This window comes from Xenopus laevis, chromosome 5S, assembly GCF_017654675.1.
Source record: "Xenopus laevis strain J_2021 chromosome 5S, Xenopus_laevis_v10.1, whole genome shotgun sequence".
NCBI classification, from domain to species: Eukaryota; Metazoa; Chordata; class Amphibia; order Anura; family Pipidae; genus Xenopus; species Xenopus laevis.
In genome coordinates this window covers 142,114,757-142,134,906 of record NC_054380.1, presented here as the reverse complement: position 1 = coordinate 142,134,906, position 20,150 = coordinate 142,114,757, and the positions used below count along the sequence as shown (strand labels likewise).

General features: G+C 39.8%; 3 protein-coding genes and 1 long non-coding RNA gene across 4 annotated transcripts; all 4 read left to right on the top strand.

The window, feature by feature from the left end:
• The first annotated feature begins 553 nt into the window (after positions 1-553).
• Positions 554-2,873, top strand: LOC121394145 (serine/threonine-protein kinase N2-like). Its single transcript, XM_041564160.1, has 7 exons — positions 554-563; positions 929-1,068; positions 1,336-1,468; positions 1,579-1,762; positions 1,849-1,924; positions 2,006-2,097; positions 2,834-2,873. Exons 1-7 carry the CDS (start codon positions 554-556, stop codon positions 2,871-2,873), a joined length of 675 nt encoding a protein of 224 aa, XP_041420094.1.
• Positions 2,874-2,913: 40 nt separating this feature from the next.
• Positions 2,914-3,605, top strand: LOC121394088 (serine/threonine-protein kinase N1-like). The gene is made up of 2 exons (XM_041564093.1): positions 2,914-3,233; positions 3,338-3,605. Exons 1-2 carry the CDS (start codon positions 3,064-3,066, stop codon positions 3,402-3,404), a joined length of 237 nt encoding a protein of 78 aa, XP_041420027.1. The 5' UTR covers positions 2,914-3,063; the 3' UTR covers positions 3,405-3,605.
• Positions 3,411-6,048, top strand: LOC121394144 (RAC-beta serine/threonine-protein kinase A-like). The gene is made up of 6 exons (XM_041564159.1): positions 3,411-3,517; positions 3,694-3,770; positions 3,922-4,064; positions 4,510-4,617; positions 5,245-5,319; positions 5,803-6,048. Exons 1-6 carry the CDS (start codon positions 3,411-3,413, stop codon positions 5,974-5,976), a joined length of 684 nt encoding a protein of 227 aa, XP_041420093.1. The 3' UTR covers positions 5,977-6,048.
• Positions 6,049-15,048: 9,000 nt separating this feature from the next.
• Positions 15,049-19,944, top strand: LOC121394340. Its single transcript, XR_005961679.1, has 5 exons — positions 15,049-15,177; positions 15,298-15,392; positions 18,922-19,043; positions 19,123-19,240; positions 19,493-19,944. It is a non-coding gene; the product is annotated as an uncharacterized LOC121394340 (long non-coding RNA).
• Positions 19,945-20,150: the final 206 nt, after the last annotated feature.

The window sequence follows — 20,150 nt, the reverse complement described above, 5'->3', positions numbered from 1 at the left end:
CATTCAGTTCTATTTGCCTTTTTCAGATTCTCTCAAATCTGTAACTCCCATTGAGATTGTGAATTCTGAGAGTGAAGAAGAGGAAAGGGAGACGAGATCGGAAGAAGAGAAGAGAAGTCCTTCTAATGTAAATACAGAACATTCCACCCTCCTTTATCATTCTAATATTATATGTTCCCCCAATGTCTGTCTTATCCTGGAACCAGCATGTGATTTGTGGCTCCTGTCAGTGTCCTGCCATCACTAATTCACTCCCCAATAACAATATTATCACTGTGTTTGGGAGGACTTTATCCTATGTGAATTATACAGCTTATTGGAACTCACAATGCTTTCTCTTATATTCCTATTGTTATTCAATAGGACTCGGGAATCAATGTATCGATTGGTCAAGAGAAAGAAATCTCTCCAGTAAAGCTTGAAATAGCAGAACAGTCCCAAAAGGAGACAGAAGTGGAGCTGAGTGAAGGTACAATATCTTAGACACAATCTTTTATTCTCTCGTACACATCCTTTGGCATTTACCACTGGTCAGTATTGTCACAAAGTGCAAATGGCGTTCAGTGGAAATGAAATATGTTCTATGTACTTAATATAGGGACATCCCCAGCGTAGGTAGTTGTCCAGTGATCTTATACATGTGTATATGTAAAGTACTATATGTTTTACTGGGCAGCTTGATAGTCTTGTCTGACTGGAGCAATATGGCTGGATAGAGGCTGTGGAGAAAGAAACTTGTCCTGCTTGGGACATAGGCATTTTGGCCACAAGGAAGGTAGCCCAAGATCAAGTTTTATATTTGTAACCACATCTGTGCATGTTCAAGGCTATATCAATATACAATACCTATATATGTGTCTGCCTGCAGGCCTACCCCATCTTTGGGGACACCAACATTCAGTCATAAGATTTTGTTTGAATTTTTCAGATGTTCCTGAAAGTGTTTCTGTAACTGCTTCTGCAACTGAAAGTGAAGAGATTCCCTCAAATGCCAATGAGGAAGATGAAACGTCGCCTCCTGCTCTTATTGAGAGGCCTTCTGATGTTCCTTCTGATGTTCCCTCTGCTGTAAGTACAGCTCATTGATCCTTCTAACAAGTCCATTGGCTCAAATAGAAAATATTTATTTTCTTTGTAACAAATGTTATCCCATGGTTTCACTTATTATACCCCACGTCTTATAGTTTCCATCTTGATTCTACTGATTTGCTTTTTATTCACATTGATTTTATTATATTTTGTTGAAGGGATATTTATCTGGAACAGTGTAATTATTAGGCCCGGGATCACAAGTTTCACTAAATTGATGACTGACATTATGGTTTATATTTCTAGGAGGCTGAATTTAGACCTGAAGATAGTAGTGCCGTCCCTCAAGCAGCAGACAGTGAAAAGCCCGTAGAGGAACGTTCATGTGTGGAACACGATAATGAAGAAAATGTGGAGATAAAAGCTGAGAAGTCTTCAGGTAGAATATCTGAGGGGTGACAGTCTGGCCTTGGGGGTACAATATACAAATTTTCATTCCTGATCCAACAATGTTTCTGAGTTCTGATTGCTTTATCTTGAATTCTGCAGCTGATCCAAACCCACCAAACACGCCTCTAAGTGTCCCTGATAGACTTGCAGCCAGTGGTCCTATAGTGACATCTCAGGGGCAGAAAGAACATGAGGCAGAATGTGAAGAAATATCAAAAGGAATTCTCCAAAGTGTTCCTGCTCCCAGCCCAAGTAGCTCATGGCAGCCTATAGACTGTACAAGGTATGGTACAACCTGCTCCCGGCATAGTGTATATGTACATGACTGCAACAAACAAGATACAATAATAAATACGTATTCTCTTTCAGTGATGAGCAGCCATCTCGCGTTTCTATTAGCCATTTCCAACTAAGTGCTGTGCTGGGCCAAGGAGGTTTTGGAAAAGTAAGTCACTTGCTCCATAATTAACATTCGGACTTTCATTCCCATTATGTGATCTAATTGACGGTAATTGTGTTTTTCTAGGTGTATCTGGGAAAATACAAAGCAACAGGCAAACTGTTTGCCATCAAGACCTTAAAAAAGCGAGAAATGACTTCATCAATTAAATTGAACAGGTAAGTTACAGGCCAACAAACAGCAGCCTTTCCTTGTATGTTTTAATACAAATAAATAAAGTCCACACACTTGTATTAGTCCAACACAAAGGATAGAAAACGGCTGCACCGAGTCTATTAATCCAGTGTATAGAAGAGAAAGACACAAAGAGACTCTAGAAATAGGGCTCACCGGAACTCTTTTTAGTATTTCTCCCCCAAACATATAGAAATCTCAATTAAAGGTTAAGAAACACACATCAGACTAAATTCAGATATGCAGGGGATTATTTATTAAAGTCCGAATGCCAAAAACATGAAAATTTTGAGGTTTTTTTTTACTATAAAATCTACATTTTTAGTGGCGAAAAAACCTAGATTTATTTCTGCATTTATTATACCCCGAGGATGGAAAAAGTCTGAATCTGAAAATCCGGCATCTCAGACCTGCCGACGTTGTATATAAGTCAATGGGAGAAGTTCCCAAGATCTTGATCTGCACTGGGCTTTATGCAATAATCCAAAAATAATCTGAAATATTTGTACGATTCATTTTCACGATTTTATCAGGAAAATGTATTGATAAATAAGGGGGAAAACCCCATTGGTGGGAGTAGTTGTCAGAAAATAATGAGATAAATACGGACTTTGATAAATGGGCCTCCCTGAGTAACATGTTCCCCCCAATACTATTGAGATCAATTCTATAGGTGCTGCTTGTTTCCCAACACCTTCTAAACTTTTGTTCCCCTGGGAGCCAAGAAGCAGCAACTCCTCTGGGACAACAGACACACTAACTGCCTATTGAATCTTTGGTGACCTTTGGTTACAATATGACATTTAGCAGTAATTTTCACTTTAACTTCAGCTTAGATTATTATCATTTGTCACACAGAGGGGACATAAGCCTCATCCCAACTGTATTGGTTCCAGCACAGTTTAATGTGCAGACATATTAATATTTGACTCTTATTTCCCAGTGCTCTGATGGAGAAGGAGATTCTTCTTTTGGCCAAACAAGAGCAACATCCGTTCCTCACTGGATTGTTTGCCTCGTTCCAAACAGAGCATCACGTTTGCCTCGCCATGGATTTAGCGGCTGGAGGCGATTTAACAAAAGTCATTGATCATCCGGAATTCAACTATAAAGCAGCAATGTAAGTAGAAGAGTGGATTGTATGGATGGGATTTCTGGGAGGGAACAAGGATGATTGCAGTGATTATTTACCAACTGATTTGGGAATCTTCTTTCTATTTCCAGATTTTACTCTTCGTGCATTGTTCTGGGCTTGGAATTCCTCCATGAACACAACGTCATCCATAGGTAAGCCTTAATGCAAGTAAAAGGGACATGTGATTTTAGCAGCAACAAGAGCCTGACCTTGTATAAGACACAAGTGTATAAGTCAAAGGGAACATGGGCAGACTTTCTGTCAGCCAGGTAGGGAGTGGCTATGCATTGCTTCTACTCCTAACTGTCATTTTCTCACTGGAGCGGCTCAGGGCAGTACATATGAGCAATAATTCTGTATGGGGCACACAACTGGAACCATTGGCATGCCATAGGAACGGACGCTTACAAATAGCACCATTAAACATGTTCTTTTTTTCACACAGAGATTTAAAGCTTGACAATGTCCTCTTGGATGCATCCGGATATATAAAAATCACAGACTTTGGCCTTTGCAAAAAAGGTAAGAATTGCTGCTTTGTTGCCTTGAATATCAGGGTTCAACTCGGTAACTAATGTGTCACCATCTTGCTCATCACAAAGACATGTATAGAACAGACACCTAACATAAACCTACTACTAACTACTAACATGAAATATTGTGTTTGTTATAGGAATGGGCGTTGGAGTCTTAACCACAAGCCCTGCTGGAACTCCTTATTATACTGCTCCAGAGATATTGAAACGGGAGCCCTATGGAAGAGCAGTAGACTGGTGGTCTGTAGGAGTGATGCTTTATTACATGGTGCTTCACAGGGTAAGTTTGATTCATCCACTCGACACAACTAACAAACAAACTGATATTGTTATGGAAAAAAAAGGTTTGACGTTAGTACAAGTTTAGAATAGCAAGGGAAGCCCTGCAATAGGAAGGGACCATCTCTATATTGTATTATGCAAAGGGAACATAAAGAATGTTAGTCCATCTTTAATAACATTTCAATTTGAGTTACTCCATGAGTATAATATTAAGGCATAACATTTGATACCCGTATTTAAAAACGACTCAGTATTAATGAAAGATTGTCCTGCTTGGTGTTAAATCCAGTTCCCCTTGATCATATCAGACGCCCCTGTCTGTGAGATCAGTAAGTTTAGAAGCAACTTGCTATACATTATTAGCTATTTTCTGGGACAGTGACATTAATCCCTGGTGGCTCAGAATTCCTGCTTTCCTAACAAATACGTCTCCACCTTTGCAGTTCCCCTTTAACGGACTGAACATGGAGCATCTGTGTGAATTTATCAAGCATTCGAGGGCGATTTTTCCACCCAAAGTCCCTGCTGATTTCTCATCCACAACAAAAGGAGTAAGTTTAAATCCTGTCATCATCATGTGATCGGCTTGTGTTTGGGGTTTCTTACTCAGAGATCATTCATTTCACTTGTGCTCTTTCTGTACAACGTATATTTGCTCTCACCTTCACCTGTACAATTCATTGTTGAGAGGGGGCCAGTCACAGCACATCACATGCTAAACCATCTGCATATAATAGAAATATTACATATCAATGTTCATAAATAAGGCTTTATCAAATATATAGCGAGCTAAAGCTTTTAGTAACGGGCAGGGTTGGACTGGGGGTACACCCAGAATAAGAAAAGAATTCCAACATTCTGTTACTGGACTGAGAGTCTTGGCTCCATTGTGATGGTGCAACGTTTATTATAGATTGTAAGCTCTGCACAGTGCTGCGTATAATTACAGGCACTATAGAAGAACCAGATAATACTAATAAATCTGTCTTCAAAATAGTAGATTCCAGCCATATTATATTATAATATTTCAAAGCTTTTCTCCTCCTATAGTTGGAGAAAAGACAACGCCTTCTGGAGGAGGAGTCTCAGGGAACATACTGGGAAGGTGGAGCTACAGATTGTCCCGCCTCCCACTGGATTGTGCTGTTTGAGTAACAACTATTTTATTCTTTCCGCAGCTTTTGGCCAAATTCCCTGAGAATCGCCTGGGATTCAACGGAGCTGAAGAAGTGAAGCAAAGCCCGTTGTTCTGTGTAGGTTTATAGTTGTGTATTAGGCATAGCGTGCTGTTATAATGAGTGGATATAGATTTATTCCAGACGTATTCTTGTCTAGTGACATTATCAAGGAACAAGGTGGCCATCCAATATATTTTGACCCCCCCCCAAAATCTCTGTAGTTTTCTTTGTAAGGGATTAAATGAAATGGCTGAATCGTGACACAAGGTAGAAAGGTTCTCGGACTTTACTAAGTAATACATTTGTTGGAGGGATCTCCTGGGATTGGCTTATCTAATACATAGTTGCTCAGTATAACGTCCCTTTGATTGTGACACATTATCTAAATTCTATAAAACATTCATTGGGCGAGACGCTAGATTCTTAGATATTACTAATGTTCTCCAGTAAGTTATGATATTGGCAATGGTTGTTCCTTTGTGTGTAGGATTTTATGCCATAGTATAAATTGTATCATCAGTTCTATTGTATTCATTTGATCCATCTCCTTTGCCACAGAAAATCAATTTTGATGGCCTCTTGAATAAAAAAGTGACACCACCAATCATCCCAGCTGTCCAAAGCTCAAGCGATAATGACACAAACCTAATGGTAACTCTGTATGGGCGTAAAGCAGTTATACCAGACTCCGTCAGTGAAGCCCTCCAGAACTTTGATTATTATGTTGGCTGAATGTGAGAAGAGACACTTGAATATTAAAGAAATGCCATCCGCCCCTCAACCAGGAATGAAGCAGCCGGCTAAAGGAAGTCTGGGTAAATATGGACGTTTGCTTTTGGGAACACTGATTGTAGAAACATCTTCAGGATTAATAATGATCACCCATTACAGAAGGTGGAAGGTAACAGCTGGGGGATGTCCCATAGATCCCTTTGAATACTGGTCTTTAGGATAAGAGAGACTTGATAGGATGGTGATTTATAGAGAAGGTCACTATTTCTTCCCATTATCCTTTATCTCCCTTTTTTCTCTCCTCTGTTATTCTTTCCCATTTTGCTACTTTTTATGTTAGAATCTTCTGCATTCCTTCACCTATTATTATCACATTAGTTCTCCGCTCTTGTTCTCCAGGCTGCCATATTTGTAAGAAACATTCAGAATGCATTATTTATTTATTTCTGTTTAATCTTAACAGCAAACCAGGGACAGCAATTCCCGCAACTCCACCAGCGGTGAATCCTATTTGCAATACGTCACAGAACGACTCTTCATAGCGGTGACATGTCCATGGAACTTCCAACTTGAACTTCCACTGCTTTTACAATAAACAAACTGAACTACTCTTCTGACTTTGCTTAAATTAATTAATCTCTTAACACTACCAAGATGTCCCCAGATGATACTTCTAGCTTTTAAACATATCTTCCTCCTAAAATCCAGTGAACCTGCACCTTGTGCCTCCTCCTATCTGGACCCAATTTGTCTTTTCCCTCCCTCCTTCCTCCTTCTCTCTCCCTTGTTGTCAAACATCTGCTCTTCTCTCCAGCAGGACAACCTCCTATTAAACACTTCCCCCTTCCTCTTCTTTGACCTGTGACTATTTCTTTTTAATGCCCCTTCCTTTCCATGATGGGACAACTGCCTCTCAAAGTTCTTCTTCTCTTCACCTCAATTTACCCCTGTGGCAACGTCCCTCCCTGACAGAGACACTAAGTTCTCCTCTTCTTCCAAATGTCCCTTTGGATTTAAATGTCTCCTCCTCTCCCTGATGGGGCTCCTTCCTCTCAATGTCCTTTTCTACAAATTGCCCCCTGGCACATAGTGGGGGTGATGTGAAGTGATAAGTGCTTAGTGCCCCCTCTTTTGCCTCTCCTTTATACGGCTACTTCTGGCCCAGCTCCCAGTTTATCACAATACAGTCCAGATTATTAGCATCCAGCCCACGGCCCCAAGTAGCCCCTTAAATGTCCCGTAATTCTTGCTGCCCCTTGATTTCCCTGACAATGACTCCCCATACTATAAAACTTGTATGAATAGTAAAAGACGGGGAACACAGGAGAGGAAAAGACGTAGAACAAAGGCTCACAGTGTGAAATGCTTGGGGGACACAAATGGGTCTTTCATGAAATACTTCAGGTCCACAATATGTCATGAAATGAGGGTGTAATTGTGTGTCTGCCCCATGTGTGGGGATACAATGTGCCCCATGATACTGGGGGGATACAATGTGCCCCATGATACTGGGGGGATACACTGTGTCCCATGGGGGGGATACACTTGATGCTGAAGGACAATGACATTTAATGGTGCATATTTGGCAGCACAGAGCAGACGGGCGTAGAGCTTGTTTAGCTCTATGTTCCAGAGAGAAGACAATTAATGATGGTGTTTCAAGAGGAGAGGCAGATGCTACAGATAGTGACACTGCACTGAACTATGTAAACCAACAACTTACACTTCACTTCTCTGTGTCTCAATCCAACCTGTTTGTTATTATGGTGCCATTGAAGCAAAAGCATTTACAACAGAGGGAACAATGGGTTTACTCAGAAATGAAATGCTTGACTCTATCTTCCTAGATGACAATGAGGTGGGAAACTGTAGATATTTGGGCTTGGTGTAAAGCTGGTGATACACAGAGATGTAACACCTAACCCTCTACACCAGTTCTGCAGCTTATTGGCCTGTGTATGGCACATTCCCAACAGACTACCCAACTAATATATGGCCAGAACACATATAGATATCTATTGGGCAGGTTTGCAATCCCATCAGGTGAAGACTGCACTGGCACATTGATGTGATCTTGCTCCAACAGATTCCCATAGGCTACTGTACAATCTCATTTTTGGCCCATGGGATCAGCCAGATCCCAAGTCCTTGTCAGACTGAGGTGCCTGGTGCCCACCAAGAAACCTGATCTCAAGGGCCTGCACCCCCAGGTACAAAATTACACCCACAAATAAATATCAAAATTAACATTTTTATTTGAAAAGAAAAAACTAGAATGGCAGTCGCAATATTACCTTAAAATATTTGTGATTCACAAGCATATCAAGCAAGTGCATTTTACATAAGTGCATATACAATATAAACAATGAAACCTTTTATCACACTTTTGTCCAACCAACAAAACACGATCTTGCATTCATTTCTCCATTTGAAAAGTGCACAGAATCATCTCCTTTAAATAAGAGGTTTTTTGCAAGAGTGAAGATGTCTCGGCCAAGTTATCAATTATGTAATTGTCCAATAATTAGCAGCAATGTCACCTTCAATATTAAGAAGAAGAAATGCCAGTGTCAAATGTCAGATCAATTGCACTTGCTCTATTTTTTTCTCTTGACGACACTTCGCCATACAACTCGCTTGCTTAATTCTAAATTTTTAAATTTCTGGGGTCACAAACTTTGGCACCCAAAAGCTATTGTAAATGTTACTTTTTATTCCTCATCTTACTATTCAGCCCTCTCCTATTCATATTCCTGACTCTTATTCAATTCACTGCCTGGTTGCTAGGGTAATGTAGACCATTGCAACTATATATGTGATACAATTCCAAACTGGAGTTGAACAAAAAGCTAAATAATTCCAAAATGACAAATAATAAAAAATGAAGACCAATTGCAAATGGTCTCAGAATATCATAATAATTAATCCTAAATGCCGCTTAAGTGCTTTGATTGCTAGGATTATATCATAATCTGTTTTTAATAATTGGAATTATTTCTGCTTTCCTCTTCTATACTAACTATAGAGTTAAGTATCACAATAGCCTTTGTATTATGTCTGTCCATGTCAATTTCCCAGCTGCCCCTGGTCATGTGACTTGTGCCTGCACTTTAGGAGAGAAATGCTTTCTGGCAGGCTGCTGTTTCTCCTACTCAATGTAACTGAATGGGTCTCAGTGGGACCTGGATTTTACTATTGAGTGCTGTTCTTAGATCTACCAGGCAGCTGTTATCTTGTGTTAGGGAGCTGCTATCTGGTTACCTTCCCATTGTTCTGTTGTTAGCTGGGGGGGAAAGGGAGCGGGGGACGTGACTCCAACTTGCAGTACAGCAGTAAAGAGAGATTGAATTTTATCAGAGCACAAGTCACATGACTGGGGGCAGCTGGGAAACTGACAATATGTCTAGTCCCATGTCACATTTCAAAATTAAATAATAAAAAATCTGTTTGCTCTTTTGAAAAATGGATTTCAGTTCGGAATTCTGCTGGAGCAGCACTATTAACTGATATTAAAGCAGAGGTGGGACATGATACCTACAAATCACATGTTGATATAAATATATTATATGATATAATTATATGCATCTTTTTTAAAATTGATCTAATTTCAGTATCAGTAAAAACATTTAAAAAAAGTGTATATAGAGATACATTTTTTCATTTTCTTTTTTACCCAACGTCTAAAATCAGTGACATCCGTGCCACTATTACTAGTAAATCACAGACTTTTGCGGTAATGTTCACATTTATGATGTCATTTATTTCAGTTAATCAGTTGTGTCAAAGTTTGGTGCTAACAATGTCCCTTGGTTTCATTACCGACGTGATACAGGGACACTAACTGAAGCCAACAATGATATTACAAGAAAGTGGAACTATGTAGTAGTATCGCCCATCATTATTTATCCAAACATGAAGAAATCATAGTAAGTCATACGATTATGACGTCCCTTGTCCCCAAACACAAAAAAAATTATAATAAAATAGACAAAATAAATCTCCATCATGTTAATCTTACACAAAGAAAACAGGGCAGGGAGACTACAACAGAAATTCACTCAACATATGATAAACACAGATATTTTAGGGCAAGTAGAGTAGGGCACCTACAGGCAGTCTAGGGCATAAAGAGTGTGTGATAAATGTGTCATTAGCTAATGGTTTTTTTTTTTAATTAATTTTAATGTAACAATTTTTGTTAATTAGATGTTTGAAATCCTTAAATCAGAACTAAAAAATGTCCAAGTGTATTATCAATGGGTGTCAACATCGCACAGAATGTAAATCAAAATACCCTAATGTGATTACGATTATATTTCCAGCAAATCTGGAAATTATAAAATAAAATGGCATCACCAAACTTGGCACTTTACAGACAATCTGCAGACAAATTGCAGAAAAAAATCTTAGCTGGAAAAAAATCGACAACTACAGTCTTCAGCACATTTTATTGGAAGATGATTATATAATAACATCAACTAAAAGAGTTTTTAAAAGGGATGCCATTCCAACAGTGTTTGAAAAAATTGAAGAGCCGAAACAAGTTATGCAAGGTAGTCCAAAAAACAAAAACATACTTGGGTGTCAATACAGATTTTTTCTTTCAGAAACAGAACAGTTTTACTAAAGCGTGTTAAAATGTGACTATATTTTCAATTGGCGGTAACTATGTTAAAGAACCAGCTTACGTAAGCGGTAATTTATGTGAGTTGAGAATTAAGTTTGCAAATATTTAAGCTATAGAATATTCTTGTTTTATGCCGGTTATTATGGCAATTTTTATAAGGCATCTTCAAACGGATAAATTTTATAGAATCATAAAAACAAGTTTACCAATCAATCTGTGCGCATCATATAAATGTAGTTTAATCCAGCCAATCACAATGATACTGAACCACCTGCCTATAGAATCATAAATTGACACAAATCAAAATCTTCCAGCCAATAGACACCTGTCATTTCACACAAGAAAGCCCACTGATTGATTCGATAGGAGTCTCAGCAGGAGTGGGAGATTTTGGAGAGCAGCATCATGGCAAGTCCTGAGCACCAGGAGCTGAAGGAGTGGATGCATCTGAATCTGGAGGTGCCCGAATACTAAATTTTCATTTGATGAAAACTGTACCCTAGTACATGGGGCAGTTACTCAGTGGCGTGAGCTCTTGGGCCGGGATGCAGGCAGAACTTCTATGGCCAGGAAGAATTTGCACTGGGAAAAGATTTGGACTTCTGTCAATGCAGTTTCATTTCATAAAAAAACAGTTATAAGATGTAAGAAAAGACTCAATGATATCAAGTGCCAGGTAAAAAGAAAGTTGGGTCAAGAGGCCAAATACGCTAGAGGAACAGGAGGGGGTCCAGCCTTGAGTCTGCAATATTTGCCTTTAGAGGAGGAAATCAAACAAGTGTTGGGGCCAGATGTTGTTGAGGGAATTCAGGGTCTGAATGCCACTGATCTACAAGGTTGGTTTTTGTATTGTCCTTTCATTTTTCTTTACTCTGCACTGTTACAGCTGCACTAATTCACTGCCTCTCTGCTGCCTTCTTGTTAGTATTGTAACATCACTGCCACCATCCCTCAACCCATCTATGTTATAGGTTACTAATGTTTGCACTGGTTTTGTACTCTTCTTGTCTTCGGCCTGCCTTTTTGCTAACTGGCTGTGAGAACAGTGTTCTATATATAAAAACAGTTTGTAAGTATAGCGCAAAAAACTTGTATTGCTTGTTTGCCTTGTTGATCAACAACACATGCAACAACAGTCCAGGGAAGATGGTGATCAACAGCAGTCCAGGGAGGAAGCCATCTGTGAATTAGAAGAAGAGCAAAGTAATAGTGAAGGTAGGTATTCATTTATAGTGGTCAATTTCCTAAATTTTTTCTTTTTTCTTAGAATATATAACTCTGGAGACAGTGGAGTTCACAGATATTATGAACTTTGCAGGAAATGAAGTACATTCTTGTGCTGTTTAGACCAACCTGGCAATTTGTGTGTCAACTTGGATGTGTATATTTGTGTAGGTTGTTTCTAGTAGGAGTGTGTGTGTGTGCAGTTGTCTTGCTTATGTTTGAGAATGTGTGTGAGTATTTGTCTCGCAAATGTTTCTAAGAGGGAGTGTGTGTGTGTGTAAAAGATTTTAGCAAAATACATATAATACATTTTCTTCCCTATTTTTTTTTTTTAGAAACCTTGGATGAGGAGATTTCAGCACCATGTGGTTTGGAAAGCCCCCCCTGCAGTTGCACCACAAAGAAGTACTCGTGGACCATTTACTGCAAGGAGGCAAACTCCTGGAAGGGGGAGGCCTGATGGCAGTGATAATTTTAATGACTCGCTCAGTTAGCTAGGTCATATATAATGTTGGAGCAAAAATAAATGGAGACAGATGTCAAGGCATGTCTCAAATGCCTAATCTTCAACTTCAAAATGCAGAAAAAATAGATAAGCTAACAGAAGTATTGCAGCAAACAAATTCCATCTTAAATCAAATGACAAATGCAGTACTCAGGCAGAGACGGCCAACACCTAATACTTGCTCTGCAGTGGAAACTGAGGAGCCAGCGCATGAACTGGTGGAATCCACTGCACCTACTATGTCTTCCCTTTAAACATGAATTAAATAATTTTTATTGTTTTTTTTACTATCTTGAGAAAAAAATATATACAAACAGTATCACTCATCAATTTTTTCAACCAAAACATCATCAATATTTGAAGGAACTGAGAGTAAATTTTAATAAAGATGAAAACTATTGAGTATTTTTTGCAAAATATCATTACACTTGCTGTCCAAATCGATACAATCTCTTAGCTTAGCAATCACTTCGCTTTTATCTGGCCTTTCAGTTGATGCAATGTTTGCAGGGAATTTTAAACTCTGTGACTTCCACTGATGGACCAGTTCACCTTCCACAATTCTGGCGGAATCTGACTTGAAGACCTGATACCTCCTCAAGTTTATTTAGACAGAGGCTCAAGAAGAGAACGAGGAGAGGTAGGAAGAGGAGAACGAGGAGAGGTAGGAAGAGGAGAACGAGGAGAGGTAGAACGAGGAGAGGTAGGAAGAGGAGAACGAGGAGAGGTAGGAAGAGGAGAACAAGGAGAGGTAGGAAGAGCAAAAAGAGGAGCAATAAATATAGTTGCCTTCCAGATCTTGACCAGGAATAAAACAAGATAGTAGTGCTTCTGAAGAAGTGACTAGCACAGTCACAAAATGCCCCCCCCCCCGCCTGTACCCATTTTTTGTATTAATTGTACAAATGCTTTTTTCTTGATCTTCAAATAAATTTAGAATTTTATTGACACACTCTCAATAACAAGTCCTGCATTTACTCCGGTGATCTACAAGTCTTACTACGTTTGACTACATGACCAGAGTGGATTGGGTCAACGGGCAGCAGGCGTTGGTCTGCCTTTACTTCACAAGATGCATTCCCATGCAGCGTATTCTTTGTTTTCAAGATACTAGTGAACATCAGTGGAAGAGCCCTTACGGAACATGAAATGTGTGGGTTGAGTAAAGGTTTAGGGTATGTACCAACTAATCATGGGTCACAAATTACTTTTGGATGTTGAATTACATGCTTTTTTTTAGAACATTAAAGGGGAACTCCGGGTTTACAAAAAAATCTTCAGTACACTGGCCTTAATATGTAAAATAATATTAAGCATCCCAAAATTCCCACCTCTTAATCTTTAAATGTGATTTTAGCTGTTTTCTGATCCATAAAGCAAGCTGCATTCATCTGTTTATTTTCAAAAGTCCTCCAGAGTAGGAGTGTTCAATGTGCTTGTGACATCATCATGAGTTATTCAAATGGTATGGCTAAAAACTACATCCCCCATAATGCCTCTCTTTTGTCATTTCCTGGGCAGAGACTTAAGCTGGCCATAGACGCAAAGATCCGATCGTACGAATCAACGTACGATCGGACTTTCCCATCTCCCAACCCTCCACTAACCATTCAGATCAAAGTCTCTACCATTCTGATCAAATAAGAACAGATCACCCAATGTTCTGCCCCTGACAACAATCGTACGATAGTTATGTCTGACAACACTAGTGACAGTCTCCCACTGAAAATCGTACGATCGACAATACACGCAGAGATATTATCGGCAGGCGACAGAAATTTTCTAAACTGTCCCATCGACCAAACGACCGATCTCCGACGGACGAAAAATGACTGGACTCTCCACACATGGTCCGAAAATCGGATCTTTGCGTCTATGGCCAGCTTTAGAATGCAGTACTCCTGGTCTTCTTTTGGCACGCAGCTCTTTATTAGGCATTGGGAAGTGATGATTGTGTCACAAACACCAGCAGATACATTGCTCTCTACTCACTACTCCCAGCCACAAATACACTAAATACACTAATTACACCATTACTCCACCTGCCCTTTGTATCCGCACGACTCCAACCTCAACTTACTTTTACAATCGTGCTCCATGTAACCAGCCGCTTCCAGCAACACCTGCACATGATCTAGGAATGTCACCAGCCCCCCATGTCCCCTGTTCCTTCCATGCTCAGTAGCTCCATTGGGGGATCCCGGGGACTCCGGGCACCGCTCCATTAACTCCTGCCGCTCCAGCACCATACCGGCAACCTGCGCAGGTCCTAGAACCGCCTGCTCCCCCAGTCTTTCTGTCTCTCGCCTGCAGCCTGGGCGGGTCTGATGTGCAACTGACCCTCTGTCTCCCCCCCCAGCACAAATTGCAAATTCCAAACAGGCCGACATACTCTCTGCATTCCTGGCACCTTCTCCTCACTGGGGGTTACAGGGTTACAGCCGACCCGGATCATCCTGCCTAGGGATTCCCATTCCTGTGCTAAGGAACAGAATGTTACCTGGTGCCTGTCAGTGCCAGGGAGGCTCCGTTGCTGGTGCTGTGTCTGATCTGTGGATTTCCTATGTACGCGGCAGCCCTGGGTCCGACAGCTCCCTCCCCTCGTTGATTAATTCCTGTAGGCTGCTATGAAGGATTCTGACCTGACCTTCTGATGGACAGCTCAATCAGCGGGAGGGAGAGGTTGTCATGGTTATGGCTAAGCTTCCTGCGAGCGTGATGACGTAAGGATTAGAGATTCGACTACTTTCACTTAAGTTTCATGTTACTGGAGTCGGAAACGGTGAAGAAGAAAAAGGCTGAGTGACCGTTAGGAGTGGTTTTAGAGTTATACTGTCGCTAAAAAGTAAGAAAAAAATAATGCATTGCTATTGATAAAATGTCTGTTTCACTACAACTTAGAGATTGGGAGATTTTTTGTAAAACCGGAGTTCCCCTTTAAGATTAAAGGTTTTTTTTTGCACAGGAACAATCCTCTGACACCATACAATCAGATTGTGATGAGGACATTGCTGATATGCAGGACATGATGGTATGATGTCACCAGATGTAGACCCAAAAGTAAGTTCATTCCCCTATGAATAATCATTGTGTAGAGGCATTTGCCCAATCTGTTGAATGGGATATCAATAACCTTAAATGGCCAGCTCTACTTTAAAGGGTAGTAAGAATGGTTTGGGAATCGGAAAATTCTGAGTGCAGTTATTACCTTCTGCATAAGAAACCATGGAATAGAATGTTGCAAGAAAGGTAATACAAGCGTCTCAGATCTTCCAATACTACGATTTGATTTGTGTAGAATTGATAAGAAAGGATAACACTGAACAAGAGACCTTTTTTATTGTTGGGTTATTGCCAATACAAAAATATGGTTTGTTGTAATTAACACTAGATTGACACACTAAAAAGTATATATGGACACAGTCCAGGTAATATAACAGCTTTTAACATTTTAATGAATATGTATTTTTTGTATCCAATGTATGTTACATTGTAATTGATGTCCCCGCCCATCACTTCCCCTGACCTTCCCCGCCCCCACTGATCACTATTTAACACAGAGTAACGAGTGTAACCACATGCCTGATAAAGAGTCCTGTGTGACTCGAAACGTCTCATTATTTTGTCTACTGAAAATGAGCCAATAAATCACAAAGAAAGTTTACAGAAACAACGTGTCAGTGTGCTGAGGTCTGTTGGATATAGCTCTAACAAACAGGACACATAATTTAAGTCACTCTAAAGCACAAGCAATAAAACATTTAAAAAAGAATATTTCCATTACTATTAAACCTGCTGATAGAGGCGGTGCCATTGTTGTTATGGACAGAGAGCTCTATAGGAGAGAAGCATTGACCCAGCTACAAGATGCTATGCATTATAGGGCTCTAGGTGAGAATCCTACACAAGATATAAAGTTGCAGATAGACAACTTTCTTGGAGAGAATGAGATAAAGGGGGTGATCAGTAGTAAATTATGACAGTATCTTCAATTTGATAATCCTGTTGTATCTGCATTTTATCTTCTCCCCAAGATACATAAAGATCCTTTGAGACCACCAGGACGACCTATAAACCTATCTTAGCAGGGAAGTCATCAGTTTTACAAACTATGGCTAGCTTACTTGATGATGTTTTAAATCCTGTTGTGGTACGTACTAGAACCTATGTGAGAGATACTACAGATTTCATTTACAAACTAAACTTGACCAATGGGGTCCCAGACAATGCACTGTTATGCATAATGGGTGTTGCATCTTTGTATACATCCCACATGACTTGGGTATAGAAACTGTAACAAGAACTATACAGGAACTACAACTCCCATGTTATGTAGCAAGGATGTTGCTTCGGTTTTTAGAATGGGTTCTAAAGAGAAACTATTTTGTGTTTGAGAACAGGTCCTATGAACAGAGCCAGGGTTCGTCTATGGGGTCCAATGTTGCTCCGGCATATGCCAATCTTTATGGCAAGTTTTGAAATGAATTTGTGTTTGAGAGTGAATTTTGTCCCTTAGTGCGTTCCTGACTACGGTACATTGAAGATCTGTTCTTTGTGTGGCAGGGAACAGAGGATTATTTGTCAACTGACAAGAGTGACACATTCGACCCAAATAGTTTTCATCCACCAGAGACTATCAAGGGATAACCATATAGTCAACTATTACGTGCAAGAGATTTGATGAGAGAGCATATCAGATGTTGCAACATTTTGGAAGTAGAGGTTATGACTCTAAAAAGCAAAGGTGACTTGTAGAACAGACTTACTTGCTGAGAAAAAGACCAAAAAGATATAGGTAAAGATTGAATGAAAAAAGAGGAAGATGAAACTGTGTTAAGGAAAACAAAAAAGTTTGTGAGAGACAGAGGAGATTAGGAAGAAGGGAAAGTCTATCTAAAGACACCTGATAAATCTAGATATAATAAACGCCCATTTAATAGAAGTACTCCATTCTTAAGCGATCTTATAGTCCAAGGATAGTTAGTTTCTCGGGTTTTGAAAGTGAATCATCGCGAAATAATAGAGCACTGTTTCCCTGCAGGAGGAACGTGAATCAAAAATGATGAGATAAAACTGTCAAAGAAGATAGGAAGAAAAAAAGGATGGATGAAATTGGTCGTGAATCACAAATGAGAAAAGGTAGAGAAATCCAAGGAGAGATTTTTTCCAGTGGACCGATACAAAGAGGAAGAATGAAAAATCAAAGAGAACCAGGAAAGGAAAGAGATCTAGAATACAGCGTGTATCAACTATGGAAGAAGGGAGAAATGGGAAGGAATCCGTTTTGAACTTAGACAAGGAATTAACAACAGAGAAATTGGGACTACTTGCAAAGGGCTATCTTTTTGTCCCTCGTGGAACTTTGATTTGTTAGAAACATTATATATTTGTGAACCGGTTTGAAAGGAAATTAGTCCTAAAGAGATTCTTTTTGGATAAAGAGAAAGGGGGGGGTCTGTCACCTGTTGAGTCATTGATGTGGGACTCAAAAACGAACATTTTGAACAAAGAAGTTGTGAATAAAATTTACTTTGAGAAATTAAAGGGGAGTTCTACCCAGTACCCAGGAGGTAGTGGGTAGAACAGAATTAGCTGGAACCAAAATAGAATTTAAGTAGAAAAGAAAAGCTAGCTGTAGAAAATTTGTAGAAAGATAGAGCAATTAAGAAGGCGAATAAAGGAGGTAAAGTTGTAGTGTTGAATACTTCTGACTATGTGAAGGAGGCCAAACGACAATTAGATGAGTTAGGAGACCTATCAAGTTTTTAATAAAAATTCCAGTGCAGCTTATAAGAGAGAATTGATACAAATAGTTGAAAAGGGCTATGAAATGGGAGTGTATGATGAGGACTTGAAATTGGTTTTGGTACCAGAATCTCCAGTAGTGCCTACGTTCTATCATCTTCCATAAGTCCATAATGGTCTTTTTCCAGACTAATTGTGTCCGGAGTACGTTCACTAAATGAGAAATTGTCAGAATTAATCGATTTATTGTTGCAGCCCCTACCGCCTGCTCCTTGAATCAATGTAGTGTCCATTGCTGCTGGTGCCTACCTGCCATCCATAGACAATGCTTTAAATACAGGTATGGGATCCCCTATCCAGAAACTCCTTATCCAGAAAGCTCCGAATTACAGAAAGGCCGCCTCCCATAGACTATTATAACCTGAATTTTTAAAAATGATTTCCTTTTTCTGTGTAATAATAAAACAGTAGTTTGTACTTGATCCCAACTAAGATATAATTAATCCTTATTGGAAGCAAAACTATTGGGTTTATTTCATGTTTACATGATTTTCTAATAGACTTAAGGTATGAAGATCCAAATTAAAGAAAGATTTGTTATCTAGAAAGCTCCAGGTCCCGAGCATTCTGGATAACAGGTCCCATTTTTTCATCAAGTGACAAGACTTGTACCTGTTACAAAGGACACAAAGTTAAGACAAGACCATCCAACCGTTGAGCCACATACAGTACCTTGGCAGGAGCTTCATCTTTTTGAACTCTGTGCTCCCTAGTGTCTGTCATTTTCCCTTCAGCTACACTTTCATATATACATTTGTGCATAATGTTTTTCTTTTCTCTTTAGGTTTTTGCATTTCATCAAGACACAAGACTAATATCTGCTACAAAGGACACAAAGTTAAGACAAGACCATCCGAATGCTGAGTCACATACAGTTTCTTTACAGGATATTCACGTTTTTCACAGGTAAGTGTTACATAGGGGTTAATGTCTCCTAGATTTACATCTGAGTAAATTCATTTGTATAACCTAGTATCTTCTCCAGCAAAGAACACACCACCATTGAATTGTGAATATGTAAAACTGAGGCAGACCATCTACTTACAAGACACTACTAAATACGGTATTGGCAGGATTCTCAAGTCTACGTGGGCTCTGTAAAGGTAAGTGTTGGGTGGGGTTAGGAATAATTGCTTATATTTAGGGCAATGTGTTTATTTAAAAACAGGACCAGTTCAACTGGCTTTGGTGGCAGCATGTCCACCTCCCTCCTACCCTGCAGCCCCTACCACTTGTAACGTAACATAAAATTCAACCCCCAGTTAAAATTTTCATAACTTTTTGAACTTTGAAATGGGCCATTGACCCATCAGCCTTTTATACCTTTTTTTTCTTTCTACTTTTCTATCCTACAGAATGAAAAGAACTATTTATCAATATTTTGCAAGAAAAACATTTCTTTAGTATCCGCAAAACCCCACACTGAGGTATCAGCAGAGTTCTACTAACCTCCAATCAATTGTGGATTTAACTTTGGAGTGTGATGGGACAGAATATCTATAAGAATACCGGCGCGCCATCGGCGGGGACACCCGCCGCACCGCTCTTCCCTCTAGCCACGCCAGCATGTCTTCGCTGGCGCCAGCTCCTCTCTAAGGCGCCTCCTGGTTATTTAAAGGCGCAGGCGCGCTGACGTATGACGTCATCGCGCAAAGGCGCGAAATTCAAATATTATTTAAAGCCCAGTCTGGCTGTTTGTAATTGCCTGTGATAGAACGTTCTAGTGGTTTTTCTGAGCCTTGTGCGTCTGTCTTGAAAATTCTGATCTGATTATCCGTGTTTGACCCTGCCTGTTCCTGACTACTCTCAAATCTGTATTCTGACCCTTGCCTGCCTACAACAACTCTCCTGCTTAACCCCTTGATTGACTACCCGGTTTTGACCCTTGCCTGCCTGACGATTCTGATATCCGCCTGCCTCGACCCAGCCTGTCTGACCATCCTTCTGCCTAATCCTCTTGTACTGTGACCTTCGGCCCAAAAGACTCTGCTAACTGCTGTGCCCCTTTGCCAG